At 46.6% G+C, this 22565-nt stretch overlaps 1 protein-coding gene across 3 annotated transcripts in view; it reads right to left on the bottom strand.

Moving 5' to 3' along the window:
• Window positions 1-12945, bottom strand: part of ABHD2 (abhydrolase domain containing 2, acylglycerol lipase) — a 37306-nt gene extending 24361 nt beyond the window's left edge. The window contains exons 1-4 of one of the 3 annotated variants that reach the window (XM_030228383.2): window positions 12827-12935; window positions 12129-12211; window positions 3118-3198; window positions 2133-2333 (exon numbers count right to left, since the gene is read on the bottom strand). In XM_030228383.2, the coding sequence (XP_030084243.1) occupies window positions 2133-2326 (194 nt within the window). In that variant the 5' untranslated portion in view covers window positions 2327-2333; window positions 3118-3198; window positions 12129-12211; window positions 12827-12935. Of the gene's footprint in view, window positions 1-2132; window positions 2334-3117; window positions 3199-12128; window positions 12212-12826 lie in introns of all 3 variants that reach the window. The other 2 variants (XM_030228382.2, XM_030228385.2) reach the window with 2 other exon arrangements.
• Window positions 12946-22565: the final 9620 nt, after the last annotated feature.

The raw sequence follows: 22565 nt of genomic DNA, 5'->3' as shown, positions 1-22565 counted from the left end.
AGGGATTGCTGGGCTACGTATTTTGCTTTCATGGTAGAATCTGAAAAGAGCTGCTAAATCAGCTTTCCTAACACTCTGAATAATTAGCAAGTAATCAAAGCCTTGCAAGATTTTTCGGTGGAGTACTGCACAAGCTGTTTTCACATAGCTTTTTTCTAATTATCCTACAAACAGTTTCATGCATAATTGCAGGAATTTAAATACATTTGTTCCCCTGTAGTCTCCAGGTGATTTTTATGCCTAAAGACAGGATTTCTTTGATTTTTAAAAAATTTCTATATTGGAAAAAAAAAAGTTTGCGATAACATCACTAGAATAGCAAAAGGAAATAATCACATATACATCTTAGAGCTGTCTTTCCTGCAAACCCTTTCAATTCCCAACAGCAATTATATTCCTAACAGTCCTGTCTTCCATAACAGAGATACAGAGGTAAGAGGACTGAACAGCTACCTATTGACACATTTTGTTCTCATTTGTTTCAGGTGAGTTTGCTTCCTTTTGTCATAGAAGTCTTTCAGCCAATATTTTGCCCAAGAACCAGGTATTGGAGATGACTGCTACAGTTTTCAGAGAAGCTGGCAAGCCTGAGCTCAGCTGATCCAGAGAAAGCAAACAAATCAAACTTGCACACAACCAACACAACACCAGGGTTCTGCAAGCAGCTCATCACTCCTGCAATTAATGCACAACAGATGCCTAAATACTGATGGACACGTTTAGCATTTTCACTCTTTTGGGAATGCTTTGTTCTCCAACTGAAAGTCAATAATACAGCAGTGCTAGGAGCCTGTGCTTCGAGAACAGAGCTGAAATAGCAGGGAAATGGACTCTAAATTAGCTTACAATCCATTTCCAAAGGCTAGCCTGATATTAATATGCCTTCAAGGCAGGTAATCAGCTTCATGCTTGCTCCTTCAGTGACTAGGGACATGTCATACTGGAGTAAAACACTGGGATGGCAACTACCTGAAGTACCAAGTTACTCAAACCTCCTCAAGGTATTTTTTAGGAAAAGAATTGCTTTGCAGCTAAGGCAGTAGACATAATCAAGAATCCAAACGCATTTATGTTATCACTAACCTGGAGTACGTCACAGAACCCTCTCTGGGTTCCAATTTCAACAGATAATGCTTTGTTTCCTCTAAAAGTTTACAGACCCCATGGCCTAACATCTTATACCTTATGTAATCAAGGCACTGAACACAGCACTGCTAAAAGCCTCTCATCTCCCCTAAAATGACTATCCTTAAGTCAGCTTGACTTTTCAGATCCAAAAGGAAAGTTCATGCAGCTGCACTCAGCACTTACAATATAATTGATGTACTTAGAGCTTCTAAATAGGACTTGCAAGTTTTCAAAGTGATTGCAGAAGAGAAATACTGTAATCAAAGTCCTTGTCCCTCCAAAGCATCACGAAATTGTACTAAATGCTTGCTATTACTGGAGAATGTTCTTGGTGAAGCTAAGGGCAGCTGCACTGATTCTGGAGGTCTTGGAATGGAAGATCAGGGATCAGCCTGCTCAAATACACAGCTGACACAAGGTCAATTTGAAAGTGCATTCAACAGGCTTAGAGGTGGCCTCTATGTCATTACTTTATTAAACTAGTTAGGATGTGCTCTACCAGTAATAAATTTCATTAGTTTTCAATCAACTTGAAGTACTTCTGATAAGAGCAGGCACTTTAAAACTAATAGCCAACCCTGTGTTCATTATAAGGGCACTGACACACCATAAAAATGTTTCCTTCCTGTGAGCCCCAAAAGACTCCTTCCCTAATAAAAAGGAGTACAAGATCATGAACAAGTGCTAACTGCATCCATCCCTCCCCCATTTCCACAGTGAGCTGTTGGTGCTGGTATAGTATCACATCAGCATACAGATGATATTCTGTATCTTCTTCTATAAAGATGGACAGTGATGACTTTTTCTATGCATCTGTGGAAGACTTCACACAACAAGGCTTCATCAAATCCAGGTACCTGAGACAAACGCTAAAAAAGATTTATCTTAGTAACATTATACCCTGACATGCATTTGAACCCAAGTCTATGAAACATACGATGAATGGATAAGTGCAGGTCTTCTTCCTATAATACAGGTCAGCATGGAAAAAATATACCACTTACTCTTTGGTCAGAAGTGGGCAGGATTTGAGTAGAAAGCGAGCCAAAGCAGAGTCCTGGTAAATGAGTTCAGGAGGGGCAGTCGGGCTTTTTAAATTCAAGCAGCGAACAATAACATACAGAACAGCAGCAACTGCAGCTAGCTTCACCCCATCAAACACTGCTGGCAGCTCAGAGGTTTCCAATATTGTACTCATTTTCAGCCTGCAGATAAAAAACAACATTAAAGCTTCTAGAAATAGTGTTGGATATGAATATCAACTGTCATGTTAAACATACAACTAAATTTGTCAGTCAACACTGCCAGGAAATCCTAGCATACCAACTTTTAAGTTGGAAGAAAATTCAGTTAGTATTATTCTAAACACCCAGACTAACAGAAGAAAAAACTGGATGATCAGCTGTGAAGGAGATTTACTCCTAATCAGTGCTGCCCTAGAACTGCACCAGTGTCTCAGGTATCAGCAGCCAGTCAATACATGCAGGATCTTGGCCAAGACTACCCAGGTCAAACAGAAGCTGGGTGAAAAGACAGGCTATAAAGGCACCTTGGCAGCTCTGGACATGTGTTCCTTCACAGGTGTCCAAGCCAGACTTGAAAAGGAGCACCTGAAAGAACTACTGTGTTAGCTCCTCAGCATGAGTCTTGCAGCTCCCTGAGAACACTGGTACTAAATCCTGCCTGCACTTAGATGGCCATTTTATGTACTGGCATTTTCAGCATTTTTTATTCACTGCGGCTCTGCAGCTGGAGGACTAGATGAATATCCAGTCTTTCAAGGGCTTCAGTGTAAAGGAACAGAAGGAAAGAAGTATAAGAAATATATCCTTCCAGCTTGAAATCAAATTCTTAAACTGATCCAGCTTATTTTGAACATACAGTTCAAACAGCTGGCTGCATTTACTGTTGAAAGGACAGGTTTTTCCCTGGGTCTTTCCTAAGTAACATGGGTAACCCAAGTAAAATAAGTGACAAGCCAAATCTTACCAATTTCAATTTTCTTCAAGCTAGAAAAAATTGCTCGTCCTCAGCAAATTTGTCACCAATCCACGTGCTGCCTGAGCTACCCTGTGGGGGACAAAGCAAATTGATTATTACTGATCAAGCTGCATTTCTCAGCTGGAAAGGATGAACACAAATTTATACAAAGATCCCATTGCAGACGTGGCAAGCTATTTGTGCAGTCAGTTATAACCAACTCTGATCCATCTGCATCTGAAATCCATTGCCAGATCCATCCAGACCAGATCACTTGCCTACAATGTACTAACTCATCTAAAGTGTGCAAATGCAGCTTCATGAGCAGAGACTTCATCTTCCGCAAGACAGTGAGACATTGTACTCAGAAAATCGACCCAAATCTCTTCCTATATAAAGGACTAGGATTAGCAGGATACTCTTCTCAACTTTGCAATACCTACAATGTTACTGAAGTGTGAAGCCAGTCTGAAAAGTTTCTGCTACTTTTATTCAGGCTTAGCAAGGCAGCTCACTCCTACAGATGGAAGCTTGTAAACAGTCTCCGCCTGTTCCCACACTTGCTTTTTGAGATGTTACACTATATCACACTTCAACACGGCGGGAGCCACAGGAGGCTCAGACACAGCCACCTAATTAACACCAGTGCACATGCAAGAAGGCTCATTACAAGAATTTGATGAGGCACTAAAAGAGAAGGCTCTCAGCCTGTGCCCATACAAGTGTAAGCAATACTTGCCATTAGAACTGCCTTCCCACAGGCACAACAAATCGATGGGGACTCAGAGCTTCCAGGAAAAGCTCCAGAACTGTCTGCTCTCTACCACAGCTGCTGCTTCCAAATGGAAAAACACACTATCAGGACAGACCATACCAAAGCCTAACCCTCCTTCATAGCAGGAGTAAAGAGCCTCAGAAGTACTTTCTGTACTCAGTGTAGCTACACCAAAACCCCTTGGAAGAAAAGCTATTGACTTACAGCATGCTGGAAAGCTGCAAGTTTCTGCCATCACAACCATCTGCACAGCAGAACAGAGTGAGGGAAGCAGAGACATTTAATCTTGGACAACTCTTCAGCTTTTGTTCTCCAGTTCTGAGCAGCACAGCAGAAGTGAGAAGATGGACCACAAAAACCCTTCTACTCTTCTGCTCAGAAGATTGCCTGGGCATCATGAGAGGAGATCCAGTACAATGTTTAGCTACAGGATGTTATCTCACATCTATACTTGGTGAAATTTCACCAACACTACCATCAATTCTATAGGAGACAACAGGCAAACTACAGAAATGGCTTCACCAGGGAAGGTACAACTGGCTGAAGAGCAGACCAGGTTCCTGAGCTCAAGGACAACCAGGTGCTCAAGCAAATCTCCCTCATATCAAACTCCCAGAAGTTCTTTTGACATCTTCCTATCATTGTTTTATTCAGAAAATTAAGAGGCACTAATACCTGAGACCATCCTGACACCTGATTTTAAGCTAGTTTGCTGTTTACAACTTTCACCTTAGTGAACTTTTAAAAATAAAACTGAGCACAATTAGTCATTAGGATTTTGTACTAGTGACTCAGTCTAATTAATCCAACTAAACCATTTCTTCCTGAGAATGTAATCTGAAGATTATATGGGAGAGAACAAACAACCCACATCTTTTCTGATACTTTTATATCACGTTAGCCTGTCACTTCCTTAAAACAGCATACAAGCTTCCCATTACTTTCGGAAAAAATCAGCTGTTGGTAGGCAGGATTATGTTTGACACTTATGAACTAGTATTTTCCATTTTAGACAGTCTAAAACACACATTCACAGAACTTACACCACAAACATGTGCTAGAGGTTTATGTATTTGTCAAAATCTTTACCCAAAAGCTCAGATCAGCCTGTAGATGTAACAAAAGCTGGCACTGCTTCAATTGCACAGCTTTCTGCAGTGATTATTTAAGCAGTGGATGCAGTCCATGAAGACTCCACGCTCTGTGGATTCAGCTGTGTCACTTGAGGCACTTGCTATAAAGCCTGGTATTTCTGGAGACCTAAACAGACCTGTCTCGACCAGGGCAGATGTGCAAGGGCTAAGTCAAGGCACTCAGCTCTAAAATTTTAAGGGTTTAGCTTACTAAAATGGATTTGAGCTTTGCCTCTAATCACCTAGGACAAATGTCTCCCTCTTTAACCTGCTGGGATGAGGTCACCTTGCTTCTGTTTTGTTAAACCCTTTTTGCATGAACCAATAAATTTGTCTGTTTAAACAAAAAAAAGATAACCACAGGGTTGAGTCAGACAAATTTTAATCTAGAATCTCCTCTAACTGGGTCAGCATTAATCTAAATGGACAAACATTTGGTTTTTTCCATATACAAAACATTGGATTCACTGCTGGCAGGCTAGCATTCCACTGGAACCAATCCAGCCTTTCCATCCATCAAAGCATTTGAGACCCACATTGAGGAACCCAAAGAAGTTGAAGCTCTTGGCCCCAAGCATGTTATTTTGAAGCCTCTTAATTGCACAATTCTTTTTTTTTTAAATCACTTATAGGCATGACAGCCCCAAAGACCTGCAGGCCTCTCAAGCAATGTTGTTTAATCCCAATTTTAACTGAGGGATAACTTTAAAATCAATCACTAGACAGCAAGTGCTGGATTTGTGGTCTTTTCACTTGCTCTTTTATCAGAAAAAGCTGAAAATCATGTTACAGGAAACACTTCAGCATTACTGTTAACAGAGTGCACTTTATCTGTACAAGTATAATGAGAAAAAAATCCCAAGTCTCACCCTTTCCAGAGAGAAACAAACAAGTACAACAAAAGCCAGTAGAGCTACAGCAAATTCTTTATGTAGCCTTTTAAAAACACTGAGCTTTTGGGAAATCCATCATCAAAATATTTACTTGTTCAGTAAGTGAATTCATAACTATCAACAAATCCAAGACCCATACACATTTCAGTTTCAGGTTTCCTGTGGAGAGGAAATTTCCAGAGGGAGAAGTCACTGTGACTCAACAGGGCACACACAGGATTTGGTAGCTACCAAGCTTTACAGCTCCTCCACCCACAAAAGCAGAGTCTGACTCTTCATACTGGAAAGGCAACACTAAAAAAGCAAAGATATTAAAGGGAGCCATTCCCACAGGATCCTCCCTCCTTTTAACAAGCCATTGAAAGCCTGGCAGACTCATTTATTTCACTGAAGCATTAGAAATGCTTTGGGCTAATGCAAGGATGCAGCTTTATGGAACACAAAGAGCAAAGGCTTCTTTGAAAGGGGCTGCACTAACAAGATGTGCTATTCTCCATTACATGGCCTGAAGAATCTTGAAGAAATGCCATTTCCAGGAAGGGCAGCTTGGTACAAAAGCCTCATGGATGCCTCCCCACCCCTCAGCATCCTGGCTGACTGATGCTCTCAGAGCTCAGCTGGACACCACAACACTGGAAACATGCCTGGCCAGCAGTGAGTCTTTAACAATTCCCTTTCCTATTCAGTTACAGCTTACCAAGCAGAGTAATACTATTACCCACTAGGACTCAGAAGAGCCAGAGAGGCCATTTCTGACAGATTTAAGCAGGCAGACTTTGTTAACTAACATATCAGACATTTCTTGGACTGGTTTCATACATTTCAGTTTGGAAATAAAACTCTGAAAACAAGTATATCAGACAAGAGGAAGGCCCACCCTACTTTAAAGAGTTGTGCCTAGGCAGACTGGGATCAGAAATAAGGTGGGGTTTCTCCCCACCTTTTTAAGGAGGAAGGCTGAAGTTACCTCTTTATGGAATGTTTCCAGGAAATTAACATCTTTAACATCAGCCAAAGCTAATAACTTTCCAAACGATACACTGCAGAGCCAGAAAGTACAGGCTTGTCACTACCAGGTGAGATATTTAGAACCACATTATGGGGAAAGGAACATCATTAAGGAAAGGGTAAAAAGTAGAGCCCTGCATAGTTTTTTAAACAAAGACAAGTTTCATGCCAGCATATTACTCAAATGTCACTCCAGGAAGTGCACAGAAGTGCCACACTGCTGAGCTTTCAGCAGTTTAAATGCAGAGGGTGATGTTTAGAGACCATCCTCATGAAGATGAATACACTTGAGAAAGGCTCTGAAGCATGTGTCCTGATGGGGAAGGTTGCCAGACTAAGCACTGGAAAACAAGTTACACAAGTACAGAACCTGTGTAAGAAGACTCATGAGGAAAGCCTCAAGCTTTATTGCAGTTCCATATCCCTTTACCCAGCACCTGTATAAAAATGCCTTTGTTTTCATGGCAAAATGTTAAGTTTAAACAGCTTTGTTCCCTGAAAATTACGCAGGCACAAGTATTTTAGGGCCACACCAATACTATGCCTCATCAGCTTATGCACAAAAACCAAGTCATAACAATACTTATCTTGAGACTGGCATCTACCCAGCCCAAGCTCACTGAGTGCAGCCTCCCATTACCTTCAGTGTGGCTCAGAGAACACGTCAGAAGCAAATGCTGAGACCTTGATGCATCACTCAGTACTTCTGGCCATTCAAAAGAGCCAGCTAAGTCTCAGACCTCAGAGCACACAGGGTATAATTAAGAATTAGCTGAGCACATAAGGCACTTAAGTTTAGGGTTAGATGTAGCCATGAGAGATAAAGTGCAGTCCTCAGGAGTTTGGCAAAGCCCACCACAGGTTTGTTGTCCAACATGGGACAGATTTTATCTCCAAAACAAAGAGGGCACACTGACATGCCCCATCACAAGGATGTTTAAAAGACAACTATTTGGACAGCCTTTTGAAGTCCTCAGCGCAAATCCCTCCCTGGGCCAGGGCCATACACAGGCCAGGATTTGGCTGGTTGGCAAGTACAGAAACCAACAAGTATTGTTTACACCCTGCTCCAAAAAAATTCCTGGCTGGTGCTTTCACTGGAACTTGACCTTTTCATCAGTTACAAACTTGGCTCACACTAAATTCAGAGGTACTGTGAGGTTACAGGGATAAAGTTCATAGCACAAGGAACCATCAGCACAGTCAGAAAGACAAGTGCCTTGAACTAGAGCTTTTTACCTTGCCTTTGAGGAGTTCTACACTTTCAGAGCAGAAATCAAGTATCTCAGTGGGCTGGGTGTACAGCCCAAGGCAGGTTACTTAAGAATGCACCCAAGAATAGATCTACAGCCAAGAGGGCCAAAGGCTCTTCAGCACTCTCACTTCTCCAAGAATGTTAGTTTACAGTCAAATGAGACTTGATATTCACTTCCTTCTACCTACAGGAACTGCCTTTGTTTCCCCACAATATCATCTTATCTAATCAGAAAAAGTTCTGTTTCGGGACAGGCAGCTTTTGTACATTAGCTAAGGCTGCTGTGTAGAGTCCTTGTTACATCACCTTATCCTGGTTCCTGTTTATGTCAAATGGATTGAAAACCTCTGCATTAGTTTTTATTGCACACACCTCATGAACATGATTAAACCAAGACAGGAGCAGACGCTGACTCCACAGAAATCAATTAATTGCAGTAGACAAATAATTATGTTTGCTCAAATAACATGAACCTTTCCTTTAAGATAAGGTGTAGAGACTTGGGACTGTCTCTCTAACTACTACCTTATGTAACTACAGGTCCTTGTAGAAGAAGTCAAGATAACTTTTAGGTAGAGAGAAATGCTGGGCAACACCTTTCTACAATCTTACAGCATTAGCAGGTGTCCCTTGCCTACCACATAACTGTGCCAGGGAGCAGCATTAAGCTCCAGGGAAGAAATGGAGTAAACAGACTGTAGAGAACCCAACAAACCATGCTCAGTAGCTGAGGGAATGCTGCTGGAATCAAGCCACAGAGAGCTAAGTGAGCTAATAAAAACTGCATTATAGACCAACTCTCCTCAAGGAAGTCTGCTCTATTCCTTCATTGTATTTTGAAGCATCACATTGTTAAAGCCTCATTTATCCTCTAACTGCTACCCCTCCATTCCCACACTGCCACAGGGCTCAGCTGAACATACTGGAGGAACAGCTCAAAGTCCAAATGCATCACAGCTGTTTGCTCAGCCAGAGGGCTCAGTAAGTGGGGAACATGCTCCAAACACAACAGGGAAAGCCCACTTATACCAAATCACAACACAGGTAAGAGAACTTTATTTGAGAACAGTCCAGTTCAAGCAGCCTGAAAACACCTATATTGAACAGGATGAAAAGCTGAGGTGCCATTTCACTGAGGTCTTTAATAACAAACACCTTGCTTACTTTGTTCCCCTGAAGAGCAGTTCCTCTCCACAGGGGAGCAGAAGATTTGCAGAGTCATTCTCTCACAGCCTGCCCATGACAGATAGAAGGCTCGCACTAGAGGAGTAACATAATTCAAACAAGTAACATTGAAATTGAAGCAAAAACATTTCAGAACAGAAGAACCAACACTGCTGAATACTCAGGTTCTCCCAGACTGCAACTAAAAGAGAGGTTTTGGAGCACCACAGCAGTCACCAGCAATTCAACGTGCAAAGAGATTCATTGCCCTCTCTCCTGCTGAATGAGAGTGACAGGCTAGGGGTATTACAGGCTCATGTTTTAGGACATTTTGTCCTTACCTCTTACAAGGAGGTTCACTGTAAATGACTGTGCATGTGCTTATTTCACTTAGTACAACCCTTCATATTCACATATGCTCAACCAACACTTCACAGCACTGGGTGTTCCAGATAAGAGAGCCAGGCTTGAATCCCCTCTGCACAAGCTATTTGGAACCGGCAGCTCTATACAAAAGCATCTTTGAGGATGCTTTGAGGTAAGTTTAGAAGCAGGACAAGCTACTCTCAGCAGCAGACTTGGCCCTTCCTATGAGGAGCCTGTACTATGCTTTTTGAGTACTTGATGCCCTGAATAGGGCTGTAGCACAGTTACCTGCAAATGAGACTTTTCTGAAAAGTTCAGTGTTTCCAGGAGCTCAACCCATATTAGCAGAGGAAGTTGTCAATGTCATTTGTTTTAGTCAGACTGAATCCATGATAGGGAGAAATGAAAACATTTCTCAACAGCAGAGAGAGTAATAGTCAACTGTACTGGCTGGTGAGTCTAAGAGATACAGATAAAAATCTGTTCTCTGCCAAGGCTGGCACTGCCTTCCACTGCCATTACCTCTAAGAACTCAATGACATTTCAAGCACCTGGTTTGTACTGAACTGCTTTGCAAAGCATTTTCAATTACTGCTGCCTGATACTGGCAGAGTAAGGCTGGCAATCAGAGACAATCTTTATTATTAAGTCAGCTGAGGGAGCTGAAGAAAAGATAAACCCTTGGGTGTAGCTTTCCTAGAGCCAGAAAAGGCTAAGACAGCTGCCCCACAGGGCACCATCACTGCCACCCATGTATGCTGAGCAAGTGGGACTTTGCTTCCCCGCAAGGACAGTGTGCCCTTGCACACTGAAATTAAATCAATTGAAATTCAATCAATCAGCTGAGTTTGATCAGATGTTTAACTGCATATAAGCTTAAACTTAGCAAGGCATATAGGTAGAAGGGTAAATACTTGCACAGAAGATCAATTGATCTACAGCACATTAAGAAGAGCAATTCGGAACTGTAACACATCATGAAACACTCTTCCAGAGAAACTCAGAAGTGTACACAAAGACTCCAAAGTACTAACAAACCACGATTGTTTAGGCTTTTGCTGAAAAAGGCCAAGTGACCAGTTTCAGGCTGGTCTTTGTACCTTTCAGTAAGGAATTACAAGCAGCCAAGAACCCAGCACTTACACTCCTACCAGAGACTGAAAAATCCTGTTCTTGGTTAGCTTAATCCAAGTTCTGGTACTGCCAGAGTTGGCAGTGTGACAGTCTGGATGAAGAGGCAAGACAGAAGGATGAAGAAAGGTAACAGGACACTGTAAATCCAGTAGCACCCAGACATTTCACTGCTCTAAAGCAACCATTTCCTATCCTACACCAAATCCCATCTGGAGTATAGCTGGAACTCCGAAACATCTTCATATGCCTGTGTCAAGGTCAATGGGTGTTATTTTGCCATCTTCCCTTCCCAGTACAACTCTTTGAAAGAGCTAATCTCTGAATTTTCACATGACAGGTTTAATAAAGCAGCTTTATGAAACACTAATAGTTTAGGCTGCTATTCACTCTCTGATTAGAGAAATACAGCTTTTACAGGAAGAATAGAACAAGCTAATTTTTAAGTTTCTTCAGAAACAGTTCTGCAAGATAGAAAGTTCTATCCACAACCTCCACATCTTTTCCACACCTATAAGAGACAGTCTGGCACAATCTTAGGTCAGCCTCATCTTTTGTGCAGCTAATTCACTCAGTAACACAGAGGACCTCCCATGCAAAAGCAACTGTTTTTAAGACTATGACAGGAGAATGGAAGAACTTAAACAGTAGCTTTTACTTCTCTTTTCATACCCTTCCTGCTCTTACTCTTGACTTTGAGACCAAAATAAGTGATGTCTAGAATAAGAAGAATGGCTGAATGTCCACTGATCTAAGAAGAGGCACAAGAAGCTATTGAAACTTCTCTTGTGATATGAGAACTAAGCAAACTCCTCAGAGAGATGGTGACTCACGAAAGATAAGACAGCAACCCAAGACAAAACTCCCTGCACAGGAAATACACATTATCAAAGAAAGTCTAAAAATGAGATATCACAAATGCAAACAACTGAACTGAGTGCTCTATGGACACCACATCAGCAGGGACTAGAACATGTCAACCTAAGCAATATCATGAACATGGCTGAGCATGATAATAATTGATAAATGAGGCATGGAAGATGAACACAATGTACCAGTTAGCTGACTAATTAGCCAGGAACACTTGTTTCAGAAGGACACACCAGTGCTGTGAAAGCTAAAAACCAAACTAAGAGGCTGACAGGAATCTTTATACTTGCCAGACCAGAGACAATTATTCACCAACAATAAGAGGAAGCTGCTAGGAATTCTCTGAGAGAACTTACATGAGACTGAAAGTACAGAATGCAATCCCTCCAGCCACAACTGTGTGAATAAAGCTGCTCCTGACATACCTCTGCAAGCAAGATAGCATCAGGTGAGACATCTCAGCAGCTGTAACTCATCAATTGTGACAGACACATCGACATTTCCTGTGCTGGAGGAGATGCACAAGTTACACCTGAAGGTGCGGAATAGGGCAGAGTCCCATCACACAGAGAACAAAAAACAGCAGGCAACAAAAGGGAGTCGGAGGCTGATATAAAATGCTCGAAGCAGGGTCAGGACCTTGGAGCGGGAGCACCAGGGAAGAGCATCGTTTATCAGGAGCAGAATGACCTGACAGGGGCACGATCCCCGCGGCTCTCATTCACGCAGGGTCATTCTCCGCTCCGCACCCAGCTCCGATCGCATCCCTTCCCTCCCTGCGAGCACAGGGATGCGCTGCTCCCAGCGCAGCCCCTGCCCCGCACCCCAGGCAGCGAAGGGGGAAGCTGTCCCCGCACCGCCACCCCCCAGAGCTTCCAGCGTCGGGGAGAACCGCGAGGGGCCTGGACACTGACCGCCACAGCCCCACCGAGGGGCATCCCCATCTTCCCCCGGGTAATAAACACGTGGGGCCGGGCGTACAGACCGTGCACGGCGGGGCGGCAGCTGGGTAGGGACAGACCCGGACGCGGGGCAGCCCCCCAGGCCTGCCAAGAGGAACGGGAAGGAGGCCCGGCCGTGCCCGAGCCCTGCAGGAAGGCGCTCCCGGGCGCCTCCTCCTCACCTGCAGCCCCGGCCGGGCGCGAAGGCCCCAACAGCTCCTGCTACAGCCGCTCCTGCTGCCGCTCCCGCCCGTCTGCCCCGGGCCCGCCGCCCGCTGCCCTTTAGCGGCCGCCCTCGTCCTCCCATTGGCCACCGCCGAGCCGCTTCCGCCCAGATCCGCCCGTCGATTGGACAGATAGTGAGCTGGGAACGGGCGCTCCATCACTGACGCATGGGTGCCATTGGCTAGAGGAGGAGCGAGGGGCGGGATGCCGCGGATTCAATGGCTTGGACACCTGTCAGTCAGATTGAGGACGGTGATTGGCGGCGGCGGGCTGGGGGCGGGGCTCTCGGCGGCGGCGGTGAGGGCGGTGTCGCGGCCATGATAGAGCGGGGCCTGAGGGTACGGCGGGCTGCGAGGGGTGGAGACAGCTTCAGCCTTCGCCTCAGCTGCATTTTCAGTCCGCCGCTTTCTGCAACCGCCCGTAGCGTGAGGGACGCAGCCGGGGGAGCGGCTCCAGCTGCAGGACACGGTTGCTCCTCAGTGACATAGAGCTCGGTGGCCACGAGGACCAAAGATCCCTCCAGGCTGCCCATAAGCCGTGTGGTGTACCCGGTGCTGGTTACATAATACTGCGTCTTTTAGAAACAGTACCTTCGAGCCTTAGAAATGGTGGCTGGGCCCTCAGCACGCTGGGTTTGTTTATCGTGGGCTCAGCTCTGGGTGGCGAACGCTGGGACCAGCCCTGGCTGTGCTGGCAGCAGTGAAGGGTCTGCCCTGGTCCCTCAGAGTGCTCAGCACTGTCCCCCCAAGTGGGGTGTGTGATGGGAACAGTGAAATCTACTCAGAGGTAAATGGTCCCTGGCCCATCTGAAAGTCACTGGGAGGAAAATAAATTGGATAAAAAACTGTTCCTGATGTGATGTTTATAAACCTTTTTTTTTTTGTATTCTTCCAAAAGAGCCCTGTGTTACGTTGTTGGTAACATCAACTGTTCTGAGCTGTGTTAATGGTTGCTTTATATAACTGGATGGAAAAATTCTTCCTCCCATTTCAGATATTTAAAATGTTTCCTCTGTTTACTGGGTGTTGGAGCTTCCTACGTGGAGAAAGCTCTCAAGGAGCAAGTCACATTTTCCAGGGCGCTGTGTACGTGGAGAGATGAGTAACTGCTGTAGCCTGAGTCACAGGCAAGGAGGGAGCTCTGGGTAAGGGCAGAGAGGGAAATTCTGGAATGAAGGTGGCAGAGCAAACAGCATCCTCCTCTCTCCACACTTGCTACAGGTGTGATCCCACACCACTCAGTCAAACAGAGTTGTATTCCTTATCTTTTAATTAACCTTGTGAAAATACCCAGGGGTTGATGGTTGCTAAATTTGTCCATGGCTCAGCTGAGGTTTGGTGTGTCTCAAGGCAGCTATGCTTGTGATCAAGTTAACAGATAGGCTCAGCAGATAAACATCCGGTATCAGACTCAGCTTTAGGTATTTGAGGAATGTGTTTGAGTTTGATTGCAGAAAATTGCAGTCCAATTGATTCCAGGTGTACCTTAGCTCTTTCACCATCTGATCCAGGCAGGAAAAAACAGATCCGGGCAGGAAAATACGCCTCAAACCTCAGCTGAGCCTCCAGGCAAGGCTTTTATTTTAAGTCCTTGAGACTGTTGGAGATTTCTCTGACCTGAGAGAGGCTCAGCTGTTAGAGGAGAGCCTTGTTACGGACCTGTCACAAAACAAAGCAAACCAAACTTGCTGCTCACTTCTTGCTGAGGAGAGGTGAACATTGAAGAGGTGGCAGCATAAATTTACAGGTGGCTGTGGCAGCAATAGCCAGAGTCCTGAGCTGCGTTTATTGCAAGGAGGGAAGTGATGGAAGAGGTGCTGTGTCTCCAGAAAGGGAGAGAAGAACCAGTGCAGGTCGTTGGTGTTTTACTCTGGGCAGTGTTGAGGGGTTCCAGCTGCGCCTTGTAGTGTGGGAGCAGGGATGTCTGGGGGGAAGCAAGCACATTTTGGCAATGCAAATCCGACTTTGGGCTGTTAAAAGACCTGGTGAGCTGGGGCTTGTGAAGGAAGCTGCCTTCCCTCTAAGTGTGTGGGGAGTTGCTGTGGCCGATGTGCTGGTGGGCTCTGCAGGGTTGGTGCTGCAGCAGCCCTGTGGGCCTGTGCCGTGGGTGGAGCACTCTGGCCCAGGGGCAAGGCTGTGCCACTCAGAGTAAACAGGTCATACCCAGAAAATGCCCTCTGAACCTGAGCCATCCCCAAAGGAACAGTGCTGGAAAGAGCTGAGCTTTATTTCCAGCCTTCTAGGGAGGGATTTAGCTGCTTCAGCCCAGCAGGTATTTCTGCCTGCTGGTATTGCTGAGAGGTGGGGTGGGAGTGTCCAGGAACACCCTAATGCTTTGGAGGCAGGAGGATCTCTCTCTGAGCTGTGTGGACAACTGTACATGCTGGAAACTGCAAGCACAGGAAGAATGCAGCTTTGCCTTGTGCTTTGGGCAGGCAATTACCTCTGTACAGAGAGGCCAAATAAAGACTAATGAAAATCCCACCTTTTTAAATGCAGCAATTGGAAAGGTACCAGGCACAGAGAACTCCACGTGCTGCTGAACCAGCCCGAGACACCCCCGTGCAACACCGTGGTGACAATCACCTTTTGTTCTTCACATCCCTCTCTCCTTTGGCTGTTGCTGCCGCAACTCTGAACTGTTATTCTGCTTCATTTCCCCATGCCCAGCTTTTCTCCTGCTCAGCAAACGTGCTGTGCACTGAAGGACTCCTGCGGACTTTGCACCCCTGAGGAAACCTTTTTGCCAGAGGAAACATCAGGGTGTTCATTTATGGCAGTGTGTAGCAGGAGCAAAAAGGAAAACACCTCTTAGGCAGGGTTTGATTGCCAGCTGAAAATAAGCAAAGTGCCTCTCAGTGACATGTGAGCACAAAAACAGCTTTGCAGATGGAAATAAAGGCAATGCTTTTTCCTCTTCTCCTGCTCTGCCTTCCCTGCAGCGCCAGTGAGGCTTTGGCTTGTGGGCTGCAGAGCCATGCTGTTCCTGAGCCTGTTGGATCTGGAGGCACAGTGCTCTTTGGACTCTTACATATTTTCTGAAAATGGTGTCTAAAAGAGTAATGGGCACTTTGCAGAGCTCTAAATAGACCAGCTTCTGTCCTGAGGAGTTGGCAATGTACAGAGGTAAGTGCCAGGGATGGGAGAACGGCTGCATCGTACAAACCAGCTGGGGAGGTGGCATGTGGCCCACCTGATCTGTATTTTTCCATCACATTCTCATTCAGCAGCTCCTTGCCAACTTCCAGCTCTGTCACACTTCTCAGAAGCTTCTACTCTGGGTTTATTTAGCATGCTATTTATTTCCTAATTATAGAACTGAAGTGACTGACCTCAGCCTTTCTGGGTACTGCTGTCCACCTTTTTGTCCCCTCTACACCATAGACTCTAATGGCTGAAAGCCATTGCTAGAGACTTTATGACTCTTTTTTTTTTTTTTTTTTCCTCCCAAACCCCAGAGGGCTCAGATTGCTTGTATAGAGAGCATCACTGGTCATTTCAGAGCAGATGGGCTATTGCATTCCCAAATTCTTTAGGCCAAAAGAGAAATGCCACTGAGCTGAGCACTTTACCAGGCTGTGTTCTGCTGCTTCTGTCCACAATTTCCCAGCAGCCAGCTCACTGCTTTTATCCCACATCCAGCCACAGCTGCTGCCCAGAGGAAGAGGTTTTGAAAACCACTCCCTGGCATCAGCAGTGCTGCTGGTCCTGCTTTTGGTTGCTCCATGACACTTGAACCTGGCTCCACAAACAAACTCAGTGGTCTGGGAGGAGGATCCATCTGTATCTCCCTGAAAGGAACCTGTACCACAACACTCTACTGAATTTTCCAGGGAGTCTGGTTAGGTGAAATTCCTACTTACAGGATACCTTCTGCACCAAAAGCTGCCAAGCTGAGCAGACTTGTTCTCTGCAGCCACCTCTAATGCCACCTCTTGTTAGAGCTGTTTCTGCCCCTTTCACGCAGTTTGGTAACTTAAGATACAGCTGCAGAAGCAAGGCAGAGCTTTGGTGTGGCACCTGTCCCTAGAGCCACCTGCAGAAGCAGGGGAGTTTTGTGCAGGGATGATGGCATCAGAGCAGCAGGTGTTTAGCAGGCAGTGAGAGCAGGGAGAGGAGGCATCTCTGAGGGAAAGCAGGGTGGATTCAGATAAATGGATGTACTAGAGCCAGAAGGATGTATGAGCTTCTCCTGGAGAGTTTCCAAGATGTCTTGCTGAATAAAGGAAACCACTGGTCTTCTGTTTAATCCCAAGTGGTCTGTCTGACATTTGCCACTATTGCCTCAGTGTGTTGCTGAGGTTGGAGTCTGGAAAGGCTGTGATTGTCCCACCTCAGAAAGCTGGCAAAGGAGTCTGCTAAGGCCACAGTTTTATGGGGTTTTTTTTTTCAGTGGCTGCTTGCAAAATGCTTTCTGTGGAAAGTTTCCATAGAAGTAGTGGTGCCTGAGGAGAATGCAGGGTTGCAATCCTGCAATCTGAAATGCTCAGTGAACTGAACAATGGGATTAGCAGCCCCTTGTAAAAATCCAAACTTTATTATTGCCTGAGGAATGGGGAAGGGCCTTTTCCTAGAGAGCAATATTCATGGAAATAAATTGAGTGGAGGCGGAAGATTGATTTTGTGCCAAAATAGTGAGAATTGGGATAGATCTGGGAGGAAGGGAGGGAGGGAGAACACAACAGTGTTTGGATGATGGTGAGTACAAAAGAAATGGCTACAGTTGTGATTTGGGAGAATGATGATGAGTTTGGGAGCAGAGAGCCAGAACTCTGTTTCCTGGAGGTGGAGAAGGAAAGCAGGGGTGAGAGGAAACAGGCTTGATGCTGTGCAGGGAGGAGGGTTGTGGGTGAGGCTGGTGAGGTCCATGGGAGCCATAGTTTGGCAAGGTGGGTAGGTGAGCAGGAAGCTGCAAAGAGCAGTGGGGTGGCTGGGATGAAGGGCTAATCCAGAGCATCTCCATCTGCCTGATGACTTCCTGGAGATGCACTGGCATTCAATGCCAAGCAGTGAAGATCTGGCACCATGGCCAGGGGTGAGCTGGGGGTGACCACCCTTTTCCATGCACAGGCACCTGGAAGGCTGCAGATCAGTGTCCCAAGGAAACAAAGCAGCTGCAGAGCTACTGCACTCCATTCCTCTTACTGACCTTACCTGGCTTTGCAGGAGCAGCACTTCCCTTTCTACCATCTCTGAGTTAAAGTATTGCATGGGCTGGAGGAAATAAACAGTCTGCTGATGCTTTGTAATGACCCCATCTCCAGGCTGACTCCACCTTGGCTCATTGCGGGCTCCACCTTGCAAAACTGATGTCTCAACTTTTGGGAAATGACGTCTGATTTGCCACATGTCTCCTCAGAGTGGACCAGCTTTAAGATCCTGACCTCCGGAGTTCCCATGAAATCCATCCTGGGATTTGGCAGTAATGCTGCAGGAGGATTTTGTCGGAGTTATGCAGAGCTGGACGTATGGGGAGTGTGGCAGGATGGGAGGATGCGTGGCTGAGTGATGATGGTGAAGGTCCTTCCTTCTTTCTTTCCAGCTCAGGAAAGAGCTACCGCCCCGATGGAGGCTAGAGGGTGCTGTGCTGCAGGGAATGGGTGTCCTCCTCCTTCCCTGCTCAGCATCCCTTCAGAGCCAGGTAGAAATTAGCAGGAAACGCTGCCTCCGAGCTGGAATGAAGACTAAGGTGCTGGCTGGTGTTAGGAACAACTTCCAGGGCTTTTTTAAAGACCAGAATAGTTCATTAGTTCATTATTTAGCACCCATAAGGTGACATACAGAAAGGAAGGGTGGCTTTTCTCAGATGGGTGTAAAAACAAAAAGTTGGTAAAAGGAGTGAGAAAATGAAGAACAGCTCAGAAGATAAGGAAGCTGAGTGGAATAAAAGCAAAGAATAGGAGGATGAAGAAAGAAAATAAAAGGATAAAGAAAGAAAATAGAAGATGAAGCCAATGCAGAGGATCACATCCACTGTTGTGTCTAATTAAGGGCTTCAGATCTGCTGAATGATGAAAGGGAGATTTACTTGGGAGAAAAATAAAGGAGCACTTCTTGCTTGTGGCAGCTGAGGCTGCAAAGCCCCTGGCTGATGGGGCAGGATCAGCTCCTGTTTACCCAGCTGAGGTGTGGCTAATCCTGAGCACCACAAAGAGCAGAGCTGAGGAGTGAGAGGAGGCCGGGGAGAGATGGGAGACAGGGCTGTGTTTGTACAGCAGCTGACAGGCAGCTGCAAGCCCAGGCAAAAACACGACATGCTCCTGAACAAGCAGCTCTGTGAGCAGAGGGCTGCTCCCTGGAAAGCCTGCCAGGAACCACAGGCAGCAGGAGCAAACGTGCCTCCTGCGTGGGGCTGCACGCGCGCTGCAAAACACAGCCCTGCCAGGCCTGCGGTCAGGGGTCACTGTCCTCACAGCTGGCAGAGCTGCTCTCCTCTCCCTGCCTGCAGCAGGCGGGGCAGATGTGCAGGTGTAGCTGGAGCAGGAGGAAGCACAGGTAGATATGTTCTTATGTTCTCAGGTCTTGCAGAAAGCAACCTAGCAAAAGTGAGAAGATGCAGGCAGACAATAGAGGAGGAAGACTGCAAATAAGCCCCATTCACAGCTAAAGGGACTGCACTTCCCTCTGGGCCATGGGGAGGTTCTGGGGTTCTTTCAGGTGAGTGGTGTGTACAGCACAGTGTCAAGAAGCCAGCCCTGCTCACAGAAATAAGCCACATCAGATCCTGATGCCAATGACCTCCATTCTATTTCCTACCTCAGTCCTGAGGTGGGTTAGCAAGGAGTGGAAGAGAGCTTCCTAAACTGGACAACACAGATTACCACACAAGCCCCTAATAACTACTCTGGCCCCACCACATGTGCTAAAGGAGGTGTTGGGGCTGCATCCGTAGGTCCTGCGGGAAATCTTAAAGAGGTACAAATAAACCTGGCCCAGAGCATGGACTAAGGGGAATGTTGTGGTAAGCTGCAAAGCCCTGTTAGGAGCTGAGGGGCTGTTGAACCCACATGTTTTCACTCTGTGTCTACTCTAGATGTCTGCAGTGAGAGTCACTGGTTTTATTGCTGGGGCTCTCAGGGCAGCAGCCCACTGCCAGCTGGGGATGTAGAGGGACTCAGCATTGGAGCTGCAGCTGCTTAACTCTCCAAGAATGCTGGATGAATGCAGAATAGGTGGGATCTATTATTATTAACTGATCTGTGGGGCAGAACAAGGAGGTGAGAGGGAACAGTGAAATGTGAAAATGCCTAGAGGGGGAGTTGATGGCAGAAGGCAAATGGGTTCACGCTCTAATAAAGGCTCTGTTGGAGGCTGGACAAAGTAGTTGGTGTGATGGGAGATCCCACTGAGAAGGAGGGGTGATTGCAAAGGACATATGGAGTATGACTAACACTGCCTGTTGTAAAAACATGTTGGTATAAACCTCCTGGCAGGAGGGAGAAACACTTGGGAGTCTTTACAAGGGTCACACAACCAAGCACTAGGAAAGATCCCTCGGAGGAAATTTCTGAAGCAGGTAGGGGAGATGGGTGGATACCCCTGCCCATCAGCTCACTCTTGTTCCTTCTAGGAAGCTCTTCACCACTCCAAACAGTGTGTATGGGAACTGTATGGAGACATCTGTGGATGTGCAGAGCTATCAGCTGGCTCCTTGCCTGGAAGTTGTTGTCACTGCTGAGAAAGGAGGTAGCACAGCCCCAGGCAGAGTGCTCAGAGAGGACACAGCTGCCTGGCCATCCCGTGGCATCCCTTGCTCCAGCCTCGTGTCCCCTTGGGTGCGTGCTGCCCCTGGGACTGGCTACGTGCATTTCTCCATGGCGGGGCTGGACACCCTGACTGGGCAAGAGCCCGGTGAGACTGTGGCGATGGCTCTGACAGATGGCTTTCACTGAGGATGCATGGCTGCCTTGGAGCTTGTTTTTATTTCCTTTTGAGGGGAGGAGGAGCCATGGGAGAGGAGTAACTGAGCGGCTGAGCTGGCTCTCCTGGACACAGAGCACAGTGCCAAACGAGCTCTTGCTGCGGTTTCTGCTGCGGCTCTGGAGGCTGCAGCCCAAGGGGCAGGAAGTGGTTGAGAAGGAGCTTCAACTGGTGTGCCAGCAGTGCAGGATCAATCCCGGATGGGAGAGAGACAGAATCATGAGGGCAAGGCTCTGATGGGTCACGGGATGAGTGGGATGTTTGGCTCTTTGCCAGCACAGGAGCTCCTGCAGCAGCTCCAGCGGAAGGCACTGATCACCAGGAACTTCCAGAGCAGAGGTCCTACAGCAGCCAACATCCTGCATCAGTGGTCACCAGCCCCTCCATCTAAGGGCACAAGTGGCTCCAGGTGGCCTCCAAGAGCTGCTTTGGCCTGGGGGAACCAAGGGAATAAGGAGCTGCTTTTGAGGTGTGGTCACCCTGGATTCCCTCTCTCTCACAGGGTCAGGTATGTGTGTGAGAGAGAGGAAGGTGTGCAGGGACTGATGCTTTCCTGCTACATCAGCCATGGTTGTGGTTACTGAAGTGTGTTTTAGAAGGCCACAAATATGCTTCTCTCCAGGAAGAAGAGAATCCTAGAGCTGTGGCAGTTCTCCCCTTGCCTGCCAGGTTCTGGGGGATCAGAGCAAGTGGGAGGTATGGAGAGGGTGGGACAGACAGAGTTCAAACCTTCTCATTATGCTTCAAGATACAGAGATCAAAAGACAACTTTACAAATTAATAAGGCCTCCACCTGGGCAGAGCCTCTCTCGGTGTGGATGGGCGGGAGGGGAGTGTGCAGTAATGAGCAAACTGCCTCTTCTCCACCAGCCGGTAGGACAGGTTCTGGGCTCTTGCAAACAAACCCTGTGGCTCGTTAGAGTTCATTAGTGTTGTTCCATATTCATACAGCATTAGCGCCATCAGGCCTGTGTTTAATCAGACTCTGAGCTTGCCTTAAACCCTGCAGGCATTGGAGGACCTTCGATGAAGCATGTGCCAGAAGCACGTGCACCAAATTGGTGGCTTGGGTAAGGAAGGGTCTTGTGAGCATGGTAACAGGGTGAGGATCAGAAACCTGCCACAGAAACCCGGGTTATCAGAGGGACCTGGATAATAAAGCTATCAAGTACACAATTTAGTGCTTTGTGTCAGGGCAGGAGCTTGCAAAGATCTTCCTGAAAAAGAACAAAAGAGCCATGGTTTATCTTCCTGTGGTATCTGCTCAGTGCTCAGGCAGGGTCAGGCTGCTTGAAGTTCCTAATCCATCAGGGATTAAGCATCCTGGTGCACCACAGAATGTGGGCTCGTGTTACTCCCAAGCAACAGGCTACAGAGGGCAAGGCAAATCCGGGATGTGGACTGTGCCCCATCTGGCCTGGGCAGTGCTCTGAGATGAGCACCACAGGGAGCCACCACCACAAAGGGCTTTAATCCTGGCCTGAGGTCGGTGCTAATCCATCATCAATGAGAAGACAGGTATTTCCCAGGATAATTCCTGCAGTAGCATTTAAAAATGACCTTAGGAAGTGGTGCGGTTGCCACTGGCTGATGAGGCCATGTGTGTTAAGAGGCCAATCCTGCATGTCTAGCTTTTGGATGGACAAAATAAAGGAAGATATGACCTTCCCTCACCCGTTCCAGCCCTTGGTTTCCCATCTGCCAAATGAAGATGAAGGCAACACCTTTTCTGCTGGAGATAAGCATGGATAAATCCTTAAAGACTGCAAAGGATTCA

The sequence above is a fragment of the Serinus canaria genome, chromosome 10, assembly GCF_022539315.1.
Source record: "Serinus canaria isolate serCan28SL12 chromosome 10, serCan2020, whole genome shotgun sequence".
Lineage (NCBI taxonomy): Eukaryota > Metazoa > Chordata > Aves > Passeriformes > Fringillidae > Serinus > Serinus canaria.
Note: the sequence above shows the minus strand (reverse complement) of the source record. Positions and strands in the feature narration are given on the sequence as shown.